Source organism: Ciconia boyciana, chromosome 23, assembly GCF_034638445.1.
Source record: "Ciconia boyciana chromosome 23, ASM3463844v1, whole genome shotgun sequence".
In the NCBI taxonomy this organism is placed as follows: domain Eukaryota; kingdom Metazoa; phylum Chordata; class Aves; order Ciconiiformes; family Ciconiidae; genus Ciconia; species Ciconia boyciana.
This window is the reverse complement of record NC_132956.1, coordinates 6,360,293-6,376,617: the sequence shown is the minus strand read 5'-3', so window position 1 is coordinate 6,376,617 and position 16,325 is coordinate 6,360,293. Positions and strand designations below refer to the sequence as shown.

General features: G+C 43.5%; 2 protein-coding genes across 10 annotated transcripts in view; both read right to left on the bottom strand.

Moving 5' to 3' along the window:
• CEPT1 (choline/ethanolamine phosphotransferase 1) overlaps positions 1-13,715 on the bottom strand; it is a 69,122-nt gene extending 55,407 nt beyond the window's left edge. For 2 of the 3 annotated variants that reach the window (XM_072844899.1, XM_072844895.1), the window contains exon 1: positions 13,396-13,536. The gene's annotated coding sequence lies outside the window, so the exon portion shown is untranslated. Of the gene's footprint in view, positions 1-13,395; positions 13,537-13,585 lie in introns of those variants that run through there. The other variant, XM_072844898.1, reaches the window with a different exon arrangement.
• LRIF1 (ligand dependent nuclear receptor interacting factor 1) lies at positions 1,576-13,720 on the bottom strand. 7 transcript variants are annotated; one of them, XM_072844885.1, is made up of 4 exons: positions 13,586-13,720; positions 6,222-7,737; positions 4,378-4,656; positions 1,576-3,113 (listed from the first exon to the last, which is right to left on the bottom strand). In XM_072844885.1, exons 1-4 carry the CDS (start codon positions 13,648-13,650, stop codon positions 2,649-2,651), a joined length of 2,325 nt encoding a protein of 774 aa, XP_072700986.1. In that variant the 5' UTR covers positions 13,651-13,720; the 3' UTR covers positions 1,576-2,648. The 7 variants fall into 7 exon arrangements, with proteins under 7 accessions (XP_072700986.1, XP_072700993.1, XP_072700990.1 ...); XM_072844892.1 differs by having other exon boundaries at positions 6,222-7,729; positions 13,586-13,710; XM_072844889.1 differs by having other exon boundaries at positions 13,500-13,620.
• Positions 13,721-16,325: the final 2,605 nt, after the last annotated feature.

The following is a 16,325-nucleotide window of genomic DNA, read 5'->3' as shown; positions in this document are numbered from 1 at the left end:
TGTGGTTTGGATTTGTGAGGGAGACAGTGCTGATAACACACCAGTGTTCTGGCTATTGCTGAACAGTGCTTGCACGACATCAAGGCTTTCTCTTTCTCACTCTGCATCCCTCCCAGCAAGTAGGCTGGGGATGGACGAGAAGCTGGGAACAGACATAGCCAGGACAGTTGCCCCAAAACTGATCATATTCCATACCATATGATGTCATGCTCAACAAACAAAAGCTAAATGAAAGGAGGAGGATGCAGGGATGTTTATGGTTACAGTATGTGTCTTCCCAAGTAAACATTACGCACACTGAGACCCAGGAAATGGCTAAACATCTGCCTGCTGATGGGACACAGTAATGAAATTCCTTATTTTGCTTTGCCTGCATGCAGCTTTTGCTTAACCTGTTACTGTCTTTTTCTCATTTCACAAGTCTTGCCTGCCTTCTATTTTCTCCCCATCCTGCAGGAGAGGGGAGCAAGCAAGCAGCTGGGTAGGTGCTTGGCAGTTGGCCTGGGTCAACCCATCACACCCACATACATGCGGGGAATATTCCCACCTTTCACACAAAGCAACTGCCTCCTCACTACTGTTTATATCTGACAGGCAGGCTTGGCCAAACTTACACCTCTTCTGCACTTTCTGGAACAAGCACAGATGAGACTGCAAACAGACATCTTCCTCACTGGTATCATTGGCTGCTCAAAAAAAAAATCATCTCCCTTAAATTAGCCTCTTTGCTTTGCACATTTACCAATAAAGGATACAGAACATCTGTGCACACCTGCTCCATAAGCAACTCAGCCTCACTGTCAGGCTACAGGATACAGGTCACTAGTCCAACCAACACAGTCCTTTCCTCAGGTGCTCAGCTGTCTTGCATGTGCTCCTAGCTCTGTAATACCTGGGCTGCATAATAGCGTAGGTCATGAAGCCCAATTCATTCACATCATTCTCTCTGCTGCGCATCAGCCCTTCATTAGGTGTCTGTTTCCCTATAAACTATGGGATTTCTGCCCCAAAACGCTCACTCCATATATAGTGAACCCATGGATGCCCATGATAGTATCACCCCTACTTGCTTGCTCTATCACAGGCACTTGCCTCTTATACAGTAATCTCAATCATTAAAGAGTTTAGTTCCATTATATACCTTCCCTCTTCACCCACCATTGCATGTTTGGTGTATCATCTTCTCCTACACTTGCTCTATCTCAAGCTCTTCAAAGCAGGGACCATCTTTTTCTTCCCTTGTAAAAGGCTGTCCTGCCTCTCTAATCCACTTGAGTTTTTCACACTGTCAAGATGCATATTAATAAGGAACACAGGGCTGATACAGTCTACTAGGCTCTCCAAAGATATATCTCCAAAGCAACACCCTTCGCCAAAACCCTATACATACACTAGGTGTCCACGTGGCAATAGAGAAAAACCTTGCAGATAAAAATTTGATTAAAATACAGAAAATAAGAATAGTAGCAAATAGTGTCCCATGAATGGAAATCAGCAATCGAGTTCTACAGGGATCAGTGATGTTGAATATAACCATGAATGGACAAGAAAAAAACAATGACAAATTGTGTTGGCAAAAGTTATTCATGGCTGTAACAATAAAGACTGAAGAACAGCAGAAGGGCCTTACAAGATTCAATGACATGGACAACAGAGGGTAGTGAAAAGCGTCCATACAACACATGACACAATATGTTGGGAAAATACACTACAAAGATCTCTAAAAATGATGATGGCAAAGACAGTTTGAGTGCACATTCTCTCCTACAATGCAAAACTAAGGTAGCATCAAATGAAGGTAGCAAGCGACATGTTCAAATAACGACTGAACAAATTAATAGAAAAGATACTAATCAAGAATCATTAAAGATACCACCCCTGGATAAAGAAATATGCCTTGTTTTCTTCAACAAGTTATTAATCAACATAATTCTGTTTAAAAAAAATACACACACACACACACACACACCCCCAAATAACCCCACAACCAAACTTCAACACTGCACAGCTGGCAAAGGCCTTATAAAGGCTTACAATAATAACGGTAAGAGACACGTATCTAGATAACTGTAAGCAGGTGTTTCTAGTGCTTCCATCTTCACATCTTTAGGAGGTTTTGTATAAATATCTGCATTACTACTGCCTAAAGTCTAATTCCAGATCACTTAAATAGCATTTATTAAACACTGACCACTGACCTTTTATGACAATTGACAGTTCTCAGGAATTCACAAAAGTTGTCATGCACTATAAAACATTAGGAAAACAAAAAAAATATCTGCAATTGGGGTTTGCAATTTACATTCAGTTTCTAAGAGATAGGCCATGGAATTCCAAAGTGGGAAAGTTTATTTGCTAGGACTAATACAGAAACCCCTCAATTCAAAATATAGGTAATACACTAATAAAAATGCCTATCTTCTGCATTCTTTGATACATATAATGTCCCAGAAGCAGAATTTGATGGTCCAAGTCTTTTATTTCTGGTATTTAGCAAGAAATCTATGCTGTTCTAAATACACACATACTGTAAATCTCACTAAGATCTTCCATCTACCAGAAATATTCATGTTCATTTAAACAAGGAATTTCTTCTTGAAGCCACCGAAATGAAGACTAATATGGTCCAGACCACCAGCTTCAGTATTTCAGCTTTGCTGCATTTTTCTACGCATCTCTTCAAGCGCTGCTTCTCGTTCTCTTAAGAGCTGTTTAAGTCGCTTTATTTTTTCATCCCGTATTGTTTCATCCAAGTCTGGGGGAGTCAAAGGGAAAGCATCATCTCTGAAAGAACCTTCAAGAACTGAAGTATCATCTTCGCTAGACACTAAAACTGGAATACTTGAGTCTGTAATGTCACTATACTGAGAGTATGGGTCTTGCTCAGAGTCCCTTCCTGGAGACGATATAACAAAGTCTGTGGAAATACTTTGCTGAGGTAAGACTGGTGGAGGTGAAACACTTCTGTTAAGTAGACTGGAACTTGAGCTGGTATTTTCTGAACTTGGACTTGTTTCGTTGACTGAACTTTTCCTTCTCTTTCCACTGTCTGACAGTGGTGAGGATTTTATTTTTCTTTTCTTAGTCAAATCCTCTTCCAGATCCACAATCATCTGTACAGTCAAGAAACATACAAAATAAGCTTCTGTTAAATTAAGCATCTTTCTACATTGTAACATCACAGTTCACTAAGCACAAATTACAAGTTATTTGTTGCAAGCTTCTTAGAATTACTATATGGAAGATGTTTCTTTTAGCAATTTGGACTTCTGCCTTTCCTGTGCATACCTATCATCTCCTGTTGCTGCTTAGTTCTTTAACTGTAGTGTAAGACAAAAACTTTCTATCTAACTTGATGGGAAAATTCAAAACATAGAAGAATTCTTCATGCTTACATTTTCAAAAAGCCCAAACATTAGCAATAATGTCCATTACAAGACTGCATTCCTCCCAGCTGTTTTGTTATTTAAATGTTAATGTACTTTACCAAGAGCAGCCAGTAGATCTGCTCAAAGCAGGGCTCTTAACACAGAATTATTAAAACCTGAGAAAGCCTTTGACTGGGTAGAGTAGAATCATACAAAAGAAAATTTAGAACACTATGGCTGAACAGAACTAGTTTGGATGGACAAAATCATTTTAATGCATTAAGATGGAAGCCCTTACATCAAGGGAACCTTCCCAGAAGCACCCAAGCAAGCTCCTAGCCAATGACAAAGGACTAAGTTTATAAAGACTCTAAAGATTAGACTCTAATGATTAGACAGGTAACTCTAACGATTAGACAGGTACACAGGTAAATTTCTTTTCATAAAACCACAGAGGACTAAGTGGATATCTTTCTTTGGAAGTCAGCCACGCCTAGTCATGTGAGTGAAGTGCCTTGAAATAACAGCACTTGACTGATTTCAAACTCAAGGGTAAAGCCTCACAACAAATTATTCTTCTATTATTCTGCTTATATCCATTGCACTACTGGATAAACATAATTGTTTACAGAAGGCTAAATATAAATCAGGATACAGAGGTATGGTTTCTATTCCAATAAAGACTATCCCTCTGATTGTTCAGCCACCACTACAGGGTCCAGTCTTCTTCAAAGCATTTGTTCTTCAAATTTTCTCCAGTGGAACCCAGAAAAGAGGATAAAAATTCTTAGCTGGTACTCAAGTCGTCCTGAAATCACACAACTCCATTGCAGTACACAAACAAGTTATAGGAACAATTCTCACAGGGACCATAATAATTACTGACTTGGCCTGATGAATCCAGAGGCAGGAGGGTGCAAATAAACACGCAGCTCTATATTCACTATACATATGCTGCTTTCTGAATATGTTGCAGTACACATTTTAGCGCTGAAAAATTTCAAGATACCTTTTCCTCTTTAACACATTCCTGATGTTGATTTGTTATTTCCACATCTAATGATGATGAACTGCAAGAATCATTCTTCTGTTTCAAGCTGTTACTGGAACAAACCCTTTCTTCCGGTTTCTCACAGGAGGTCCTTAATGGTATTCTCTTAAGGTAGACTCTCTCCTCCTTAGACAGACCAAATTTTTTCCTTAATTCCAAGTATTGTTTCCAATGTGGCTTCTCTTGGTGTTTGATTTGAATAACCTTTCCTGGTGAATCCATCTTTTCACACTGGATCTGAAATATAGAAACAGTGAGAGCGCCATCAATCACACTCTCTCTCTCACTCTCTCTTTCTCTCTCCATACACATAAACTAAAAACTAGTTACTAGAAAGACAGGTGAACATTTGTTTTGTCTGCCATTCTTCAAGAGTTACATTTAACACAGATAAGCCAATTTTGAGAAATTATACACATATTACCACAGGTCTAACACTCTTGTTAGTTATTTAAAACCTCAAGTACATTGTGGAACATCCAGAAAATGCACACTCCAACTAGTAAACCACAGAAGTAAAAGAAGCAACAAGGGTGATTTTAGAATCACCTGTTCTACACAGGAAGATGATGGAAGATCAGTGTCTTTACAGTGTCACTTTCAGACTGTTGAATGCATTTCGTATTTGCATTGTGGTTGATAATACTAACAAAGCACTATTAGCCATCTAACCTCATTGTAACCTGAGCTGTTTCTGATCTTCAAGTTCAATCCCACATCAGTATGTCTGGCAATCCACAGGCTTGCAAATTTACGGACTAAAAGCAGCAAACATTTGATATGCTATTTTTCACAGAAGTTAAAGCAAATGAGAATGCTAACACTTGGCATCACACAGCACTGAAGAAAAAACAGAGTATATTTTAACTGTTTTTCAGGTGAGGAACAATCAAAAAAGAGGCCCTACAGTCTGTTGCAATAATTAAACGTCTAAAATTTGCACAAATATGCTTAGCTGACATTTCTCTTCTGCCTGGTCAACACAAGCAAGTATAAACTAGCTTCAGAATTATTTTTTTATCTGGAGGCAAATTCCTTCTGGCCTCTTGAGCAACTGAAAACTTGACCTACAATCCTTCATGGGTAGAGTTTGTGGGATTTGAGGCTAAGGACTTTTTACATATTTTCAACGTTATGATCTTAAAAGAATATGCAGGTCCAGCCTGAAGGGGGAAAGCCATTAAAGATCTCAAGAGTTTCTTCTGCCTGACATTAAAGCATGAGTCAAAGGAGGTGGATCCATCACCATCATGGCATGAAAGGAAGGAAACGCAGCTCCTGCCTTTGGCTGTCTGAGCTAGCAGAGACTGGAGCTGACTTAGTGCAACATGAGAATTTGTCTCTGGATGACAAACCCTGCTCTTCCACCTTGCTTTCCTCTTGTGTAGCTGCAAACTTCTCTACCTTACATCACACCTACAACACAGCCAATGGCTGTGCTGTGAGAATGTGGCATCAACAACACTAGAAAGCAGATAGCTCCCGGAGGTCAAATAATTTAACAACTTTCCTATAGTTTCAGTTGTTACCAACAATTTATCCTGTGAGGAAACAAAAAGTCATCTTTTCCCTGCCCCTTTCTTTCCTTTATGCATTTTCTCACTTGCATAGCACAGTCTTATTGAAAAAAAAAAAAGATCATTTATTGAATAGAACCACACTTTAGATCAGCATTTCCAGTGACAGGATATCTGATTACAAAAATCTGTGAACTTTATTAATAGCGATTTTATTCAAATAGAACCGGACCATATAACAATTTAGCAGAGACCAAGATGGGCATGTTTATTGGAGAGAGTTACCTTTTGCCAGTCTTCACTGAAAGCACACTCTTGCTTAGACTGAGGTAAAACAGCACTTGCTGCATTGGGGGAATGAATCTTTTCTTTGCCATTTTGGCATACATTTTCCTGTGTCCCTACTGCTGTAATAGGGGTCGCTCCACTTGAAATGGTCTCGGTGAAGGGCAAACTCTTTCTCTGGTTTACAGTGGAATTCTGCTGATTAGCACTTGATGTCACCAGAGCTGCAGGTGCAGATTTTAAGTCATTCCTTAAGCCAGTGGGTGAAAGATTTTTTGAGTTTGTACATGGGTTTGGATCTTTCTGAGACAGCACCATTCCTTTGCTTTTTGACAATACCAGATTCACTACTTTATTGGTTATTTTATTGACTGCAGTAGAATCAATTAACTTGGATGTATCCTTTTTAAGTGAAGCATCAGAAGAGGAAGATGCTTGTTTGTCAGCTTGGGCTGACAGAACATCAGAGCCTCTTTTGGTCAACAAATAGACTTTCCCATTGTACATGACCAGAGCATTATCTTTAATAGGTGCGATTTTTGTTTGGCTTCCACCAGGACCACTAGAACAGAGTGGTAAAATATTTGCAGAGTTAACTTCTACATTCTTCGTGTCTGATAAAGTTTTCAAGATCTTGGAAGCCACATTATTTGATGACTTTACAGGAATAAGGCAAGGCGCTGATGACTGTGGACTTTCTTGCACAATCCATTTCATTGGAGTTTGCTGGCACTGCTGACCATCAGATGTTACTGTCTCAGGAGAAGAACTATTTCCCTTCTGTGTAGCTGTCATTATTAATGTTTTTGAAACTTCTGTGGCAGGTTTTGGGCAAATGGCTTGCAAACGCTTGGGAAGTACTGTTTTCACTGTGTTCACTGGTGACACATAAATAACAGTTGGCATTTTTGTACTCTCAGCTCCTCCAGACACATTTGTTGCTGCAGCTGCAAGTATTTTTTGCTGTATTGCAGGTGGTAAAAAAGAAGCTGGGACAGATTTCACTTCTGCATCAGCTGGTATCTGGAGGTGGTGGCCAGAGGGCAGTACTGGAGACTTCACAGTAACTGGAAGACTTTTTGCGTTTACCAACATGTATGCAGTGTTACTCTGGCTAGATGAACTTGTTACAGCAATGTTCTGCAAAGACAGTCTATCAACTGAAACACAACTGCTCTGTATGCTAGCAGCTGATTTTGGAATTAAGCTTTCTTTTTCAGAACCTGTCCTAACACTTTCCTGTTTGTCTAATGTCCTTGTAAGAATAATCTTTCCAGGATCAGGAGACTGAAAAACAGGTATCTTAACAGATGAAGGTGCAGTAGTATTGGCAAGCTGTGTCTTAAAAGTAAGATGGACTGGACTAGAAATATTCCCTTTAGAATTATTTGGCATGGCTGAAGACTGAACTATTGGCACAAAGCTTCCAGAAGATTTAGAAATTGGAAGTAATTTCAGAAGGTTTTTTCCATCTGGTCCCGTCGTCTGAACTACTCGGTACATACAGCCTGCAATGCTTAACAAAACAAAGAAAAGAGAAAAGAAAAAGAAAAACGAAAGATAGCATAAGTGAACACAGCATAGATATTTTAATTAATGTGCATCAGTGAATTGTATACCCAGCGCTGCTACACCTTAGAAGCAGATTAACTACCGAAAAACGCCAGAGCTAATCTTCAGGAACTTCACTGGCAAAAGCCATACTGATCTACTTAGTGTACATTTTGGGTTAACATTTCAGAATACCACAGACTATCTGAAAATAATGTCCAACTTTTACGTCACAGAGTAGGAAGAAATGGCATTCTTTTCAGATAAAAATAAGTTAAAAGACCCAAGAAAACACCTTACATTATCCTCCTCTTCTATTACAGGGCCTTTCATTCTGAAAAAGAAAAATGTTATCTCTAGATTTCACAGAGAAGCCATATTTTTTGCTTTCCCATCTCCTTGTTACTATTAATACCCCTACTGACTGCTATAAAGTATGAATTTCAGGAAAGCTTCAGGAAAATACAGGCAGATTAGTTGCATGGCAAGATGGAAGCAGAAATTACTTCACGTACATACAAAAAAGAAATTAAGATGCAGAATACATTTACTTTGTGGAATAGGATGTAGGGTGACCAACTCATATGCCTACATCTCACCTGCCCGCTCATTCTTTACGCAGATAGAGACTACAAAGGTGGTCATCTTCAAAGAGATGAAAAAAACCCACTCAAATGCTATCAAGGTACATACGTTTATGAGAACAGAAGTCTAGCTCTAGGAAGGAAAAAGCTTCAAAAATTAGGAGGAATACACGGAAACAGCACCAGTGAAATCTGAAGAGTAAATACAGATTTTTTGCAGGTGAAGACAGGAACTCAAAACAAAAACCAGACAGATGGAACCTTGTCAAACCAAAAGTTAGTTGTGACTGCTTCAAATGCCAAGATTTTTCAAGTCCATTGCAAGACAGAGAATCTTTCCAACTTCAAGCGAGTTTGCCCAAATGCAGGCATCTTCCCCAAAGAACTCTTGGACTCTCAGAAGAACAATCTAACGCCCAAAGCACTGCAGAAGCAACATGACATGTTGAGAGACATATGATCAAAACAGAGTTTCCCTCACTAGTAAAGAAGAGACCAAATGAACTGGAAGTAGGTTTCATGATCTTGACATCAGATCCAGAATGATTAAAAGGCAAAGCTGCCAACTCCACTTTCAGTCACCAAGAGCATTCTAGCTCTGTCCCATTGACCTTCTACATCAATAAATGCATTGAGAACATGGACATGAGATTACTTCCCAGTCCCAGTCCAGATGACATCAGTATTGTGTTCTGTTTACTGTCAAGTAGTTTTGAAACACTGGCATTTTTTTCTGGCAGTGAAGCGTTACAGTTTGGGCTTCCAACTCAGCTTGGAACAGAGTGACTAGGAGATTATCATTCATGCGTCCCACCGTTGTATCTGCTCAAGAAGTCAGTCAAGACTTTGCCTTTTCCCATCAAGTGAGAAGTCACAAGGATGCTCTTCACTCCCAGAGTTGGACAGTTCCTGCTACAGTCTGAGGGGTCACGTTCCCCTTGGTGGTTGACATAAATAACCATGCAATTGTCTGTCTAAAACATAAAGGCTTTAGACACGCAGAGCTTTGCTCGCTGCAATCTTAGAATTAACTGCCACGTCCAATATTTTAGTATAATGCCTCATTTCTAGCCATACTGTGTGAAAAAGCAGACGTTTATGTGATTTATCAGTGCAGTAGGCAGGAAATTCTGCAATACTTTTGTTTTAAAAATAACGTACTGAAAATGAAAACATGGGCAATACCACATGGTTCCTAGTGGAAGCTGCCATCAAAGGTTTTAGTAGTAAAATAGAGTTGGATGTTTTGGAATCAGAAATGATAGTTGAGAAGAACTAGCACTGATGGGTAATGATCTTATAGAAATATTTTTTCTTAAACAAAGAGCAACTACAAATATTTGTATGTTTGAACTTAATTAAAGCAGAACAGCCTCACTTTTGGAGTCACTTTAAACCTCCTAGGACGACTGATAATGCAGAATTAGGAAGACTAGCACTGAGCTCCTGGAGAGCTTTTTGCATCTGTATCTGTTATACGCTTTGAATCTCTCAATGCTTCTTTAATAACCCCGTGATCGACAGTCTCAACTTTTTTTCTCTTCTATATAGAAGGATTAATATTCTGAAGGCAAATTCAGAAGGAAATTTTCAGCAAGTTCCACAGACATGGAATTGCTGAACCACTACAGCTTTTACAGAGCAAACAGGCACTTACCTCCACTCAAACTAACTAGCACTGCAAATAGGCATCAAAGGGCAGAAGAAACCTCCAAAGAGGCATGCTCCTCCACCTGTCAAAGCAAGGGGATACCTCTAACTTTTGGGCAAGAGGAGCAGGAGCAGATATGAGAGAGAGGAAGCAAGAAAAACGAAAGAGAAAGAGAGAGATGAGATAGAGGATGCATTTGCATGACTATTTTCTTCAGCAGCAATGCCCGTTTCCAGTGCTCACCTCCACTCTCCTCGTTTCTACCTTGAGTCACTGTTCATCTCCCTTTCGATGGACTTAAAAAAAATGGTTTTGACACTGTGCTACAAACAGGATCTTTTAAGTAAGCTGAGGAAGAAACCTCCTTTAAAAAACAGTTTGTCTGAACTCCAGATCATTCTGCTTTTCATGATTACAGAAGACAACCGCAGCTTTTTATCTTCACACCCTATGCAAAAAGAGCAAAAAACCCCTAAATTACAGTTTTCTGGAGAATAACATTATTTTATTTAAAACAAATAGCAGGTACTTACAGGACTGCAGAATTACAAAAAGCTAAAAGATAGACAAGAAAGAAGGAAAGGAAATGTTCAGATGAGCTATTGAGAAGTTATATGCACAACATACTTACTCAAACATCTATGAAAGAGGAAGGAAAGATGTCACTGTCAAAGCTTTTAGATGCTTTTGCTATCTCAGATAGAAGTTTAAAATGCTTTGCTGTGTATATCTCACAACACTAAAGACTTTTCCAGGTGATACAAAGAAATAACCAGGACTGACGTTTCATGTTACCAAAATAAAATAAAGCATTTTCAGCTTTTTCACACATTATTTGTGATGAAGAGGAGAGCTAGAAGCTATTATAATTCACTCTGCAGGCCATTGTTTCTTTGAAGAACATGTTTTAAGAATCTCTTAAGAAGAGTGAAAAAATCTTTCCATCAGTATTCACCTTTAAGAGCGTCAGATGAATTTAGTTTACAAACAGGCTAATTTATTTTTCTAAAAAAAAATAATAATAGGAATTCTGTAAATCATGCCAAGTTGTACTTGGGGATTTTCCCCTTAATTACTGAAGTAGGGTTTTCTGCTCTTCATCCTCCTTCACTTCCCTACCTCGCAAATATAAGCCTCCTCAAATCTCACATATTAACACGTAGAAATACTTCTATTATGATACTTTAGCATGGCCCAAGGCCTGAATACCAGAACTTGAGGACAATAAGCTCATGGAATTAAAAAAAAAAGTGGTGGACTGGTAGAAATCTTATCTAATGTCACCATAGAAACTATCAAATTCAGGTAGTCAGCTTTCTTTAAAAAAAAAAACCAAACTCTGTGACATTCACAGAGGGAACTGTCAACGAGATGACATTTTTCTTGACCAAAAAAGGTCATTATTTCTTTAGGTAAATAGTCTGCACGGCAATATTGAAAGCTTCCTAGCTGACAATGGAAATGGCATTAAGCAAGCTATGAAAGCAGAGATAATAGAAAGAAACAGGAAGATTTATTTAAGTATTTCTATCAAGCTAGAAAAATGAAAAGAAGAATAGCCTACGCTTCCCTCAGTTGAAACAGAATTCCTGTTTGCTTCACTTACACGATCAGGCACACCAATTTTATTGTCTGAAGTTCTCATCCCATATTGTTTATTACTCTTACTAAGCAGCAGGCTCAAATAACAAAATACTGAGTATTTAAAAAGTCATCTTCTGTCCCTAATGTCTGCATTAACAAAAATACTCTCAGAATATTTTCAGTAAATAAAACCATTCGCCAAATCCATTGCAACCACCAGGGCACCCCAATACATTACTGCAACAGAAATCATGATCATGCCATCTAAAAAATCTATCAGTGGAGATAAAAAAGACAGAAGGACTTGCTCAAACTTCAATTATACTTCAAAGCTGTCAGAAGAAACACTCCCTTTTGGCAGAAGCAAGCTACTTTTTAGTCTGCCTTTACTCCCAGCTATTAGTTTAGAGACAACTTTCATCTTCTATGAATATGAATAAATCAAACAGGGACTACAAGCCACTACAAACTTCAGAGAACCAACTTCATTTATTTTAATGGGTTAAGTTGAATCCAGGAAGCGGTAAAATAACATTTATTATAAATTGGAAGCGTACACCGAGGAACAAAGCAAAATTAATTGATTGTAGTCTATATTTATTTTATATAGCCATATCCCATCCATGTATTAGCTGAATATTGTAACAAAATATTTTTTGTTATTATTACCTGACAGAAATCTGGACATTGATGTTGAGTTTGCATACAAAGCTTGGATTCCTGCCCAGAATTTAGGTCCAAGCCATTCCTAATGGCTTGGGGTTTTATTGTAATCCAGAAGCTTTCAACAATGGCAGAAGAAACATTTTCTCTTTGACAATAATTTTGTACGGAAACACTTTCACCCATTGCAGAATACTCCTGGGAGGATGCGTAATTATTCTAGGATGCGCTAACTGCCAGGAGATGGTCTCTGTGCTTTATCATAAACCACAGCTCTACCGATCAACAACCAGGTCCTCCTTCAGCCATAAAACCTTTGGCAGAATTGCAGAGAACGTCAACAGCGCCAAAGCTACGTCCCGCGGCTCTAACAAGGTAACCTGAAACTCTTCACCGAACAGATGCAGCAATCAGAGAACTCCAGGAAGATGAGCAAAATGCATTAGGAGCCAAACCACGACTCGAGCAGTCAGCCCCTGCTGAGCTCCTGCCAGTTTAAAGCCGGAATGTAAACACAGAGTCTTAGGCAGCCTAGAAAATTTCCTTGGCACGATTAGAAGCAGTATCACCCAGCTCACATCGGGTCTACGGCTGCACGTTTATGTTGTACTTGAATTAGCAGGTTGGTGTAAAGCCGCTCTACGACTGTAAAAGGTTATACACCTGCATCTCGCATCCCTCTTCCTTTTCCCGAGTTCCAGGCCGCCTCCAGCACAAGCCTAACCGCTCCGTGACTTCACTGGCCTCACGCACACACAAACCCCTGACGGCGAAGGAGCAAGCGACATCATGCCAGGTGAGCTGGGCGAGCACACCGCATGCCGGGGTGGAGGTGTGAAGAGCTGGGAAGGGCGCGGGTGCGGCAGGAGGAGGAGCCGAGGCACGCCCTCAGCCCGCTTCCCCCGCCCGCCCCCCCGACGCCCCCGTCCTCCTCTTCAGCCTCTCCCCTGCTCTGCCGGCAAGGGCGGTGCTCCCCCAGTCGACGCCCCGACACCGGCGACGCCTCGCCCCTTCCCCGCCCCAGGAAGGGGGCGGGTGGCGGAGCCGGGCCCCTCCCGCGCCGCCGCTTCGCACCCCGCTGGGCCCCAAGGCGCACGGCGGGGCCCCGCCGAGGGCGGGAAGGAGGGCAGCGGGACCGTACCTGGCGGGTCTCTCCCTGCTCGGCCGTGCCGGGCGCTCCCGAGCTGTCCGGAAGAACAGCGGTACCGGGGCGGCGGCCCGTCTGCGGAGGCGCTGCTCGCCTACCTCAGCCCGACGCCAGGAGGGGGCGAGCGCCGGGCCGGGCCGGCCCTCGCCGCGCCGCACCGCGCCGCCCGGGGCCGGGTACTCACAACTGCGTGGCGCTGCCCGGCCGCTCCTCTCGGCTCCGCGGGGCCCCCAGCGGGCGGCTGGACATGGCGCGGCGGCGGCGGGAGGGGCCGGGCTGCCCCGCCGCGGGGGGCGCGAGCGCGGCACCGGCGGCGGACAACGGCCGCGGCGGGCGGGCTGGGGCGGGGGCGGCGCGTCACTTCCGCTCGCCCCGCCTACCCGCCCCGCCTCTCCGGCGCTCGGCCCCACCGCCCACAGAGCTCCGCCGCCAATCGGTGGCCACTTCCGCCCCGGCTACTTCCGGGAGAGGGAGGAAGTGGAGCGCGGCGCCGCCGGGCGGCCGCAAATGGCACAGCGAGTGGCGGCGGCGCTTCCGGCGGCCGCCGGAAGTAGTTGGCGGCGGTGAGGAACTGCTTCCTGCTCGGCCGGTTTCGAGGCTGGAAATGGCCGGTTTCGTCGCCAGCGGTGGCCCCGATGGGGCGAGGGGGCAGCCCCGAGCCTGGCCTCCCCCCGGCCATCGCCCGGTCGGGCCCTGGGGGTGGATGGGGCTGAGCCTCCAGGCCGGGCCAGAGGCAGCCCCAGTGCTGGGCCCCAGCCCAGGCAGGAAGTGACACTGCTCCAGCCCCTTCCCCACAGGGACCCTGTCCTTGTCCCCACAGAGACCCCAGCCCCACCCCATCCTCACACGTTTGGCCAAGGCGCTCCTCAGCCCCCGCAACCAGCACTGGATGTCGCCTCACGGGACCCGTCCTCAACCCATGTCGCCTTCCTCGGGGCCTGCGCTGCACATGTGCACTGTCCAGACTGCTGGTGCCCCCAGTGCGACTCTTCTGCACAAAGCCAGGGAGTAAGGCCATTGTCATTTTCTGCTGTTGAGTCACACAATCACAGAATCATGGATTGGAATCCCAGTTGGCTGAGGTTGGCAGGCACCCCTGGAGGTCATCTGGTCCAACCCCTCTGCTCAAGCAGGGCCACCTAGAGCCAGTTTCCCAGGACTGTGTCCAGACATTTTTTTGAATATCTCTAACGATGGAGACTCCACGACCTCCCTGGGCAACCTGTGGCAGTGCTCCATCACCCTCGCAGTGAAAAAGTGTTTCCTGATGTTCAGAGGGAACCTCCTGTGTGTCAGTCTGTGCCCGTTGCCTCTTGTCCTGGCACTGGGCACCACTGACGACAGCCTAGCACTGTCCTCTTTGCACCCTCCCTCCAGGTATGTACATACATTAATAAGATTCCCCTGAGCTTTCTCTTCTCCAGGCTAAACAGTCCCAGCTCTCAGTCTTTCCTCATGAGAGATGTTCCAGTCTCTTCATCACCTTCATGGCTCTTCATTCGACCCTCTCCAGTGTGTCTCTCTTGTACTGGGGAGCGCAGAACTGGACCCAGCACCCCAGGTGTGGCCTCACCAGTGCTGAGCTGAGGGAAGGATCACCTTCCTTGACCTGCTGGCTGTACCTTACCTAATGCGGCCCAGGATACCACTCACCTTCTGTACAGCAAGGGCGCATTACTGGCTCATGTTCAACCTGGTGCCCACTAGGACCCTCAGGTCCTTTTTTGCCAGGCTGCTTTCCAGCTGGGTGGCCCCCAGCATATACTGGGGGGGATTCTTCCCCAGGTGCAGGTCTTTGCTCTTCTCCTTGTTGAACTTCATGAGGTTCCTCTCAGCCTACTTCTCCAGCCTGTCAAGGTCCCTCTGGATGGCAGCACCACCCTCTGGTGTATCAGCCACCCCTCCCAGTTTTTGTCATCTGCAAATGTGCTGAGGTACGCTCTGCCCCACCATCCAGAACATTAATGAAGATGCCGAACAGGTCTGAACGTAAGCTCTCATGCTGTAGGCACAAATGCTGTTACTTTATCACCATCCATATTGAGCTGGGCTCCAACACATTTTCTAAAGTGTCACAGTCTGTTTGGATCTCTCAAATTCACAGGACAACATACTCTGTGATTTAAACTTTATTTCATGAGCTCATTAAGAAATACAACAAACAAACACAGCTCAGTCCCCTTGGCCCAGACTAGTCTATCACGTGAATTCACTTATTCACCACTTGAGTCATAAGGTTTCATAACTTATAACCCATAACTCTTAATTCATGCACTTATGAGCCAAAAAAAAAAAAATTAATTACCTAGCCAATGGTGAGAGTGCTCATCCTTTCTCCTCCGTCACGGTGCAGTGTCCCTTGTATCACACTGGGAAGCATGAAAGCGTCAGCAGTCCAGCTGCTGTTGGATCTGCCTCAAAAGCTTTTGGTGTAAACTAGCAATTTATACATTCCAGCTTGGAGGTTTGGTCTATACCATTTCCATAAGTTAGCAGATTCTGATGAAACTGTCAGACAATCGACATGCAAAGGTGATGGCTGCAGGAGACAGCAATCTGCAGGTGATCATGGCTGTATCATGGCCCTTTAGCTCTTTCTGGCCACCCGTCCTGCCTACGTCGTGCTCTCGCTTTGACCTAATGGCGCTGCTGCCAGCATACATCAGGCCTTAGCATGAGCTGTGTTAGCCAAAATCTGAGCAGGAGTTGAGTGAACAGTCACATGAAGGCAGAACAGAGCTGCCCAGGCTCCAGTGTATTTTCCCCCAAGTCCTTTGGAAGATCATCAAAATAGCTGCCCCCAGGACAGCATCCAGGTAGGCTTTCTCATGTGGCTCATCTTGCCACTTCAGACACAATGGTGGGAGCAAAGCTTTCAAAGCGGTACCAACTCCTGTGGCACTTACGCATCCTGCCATGGGTGG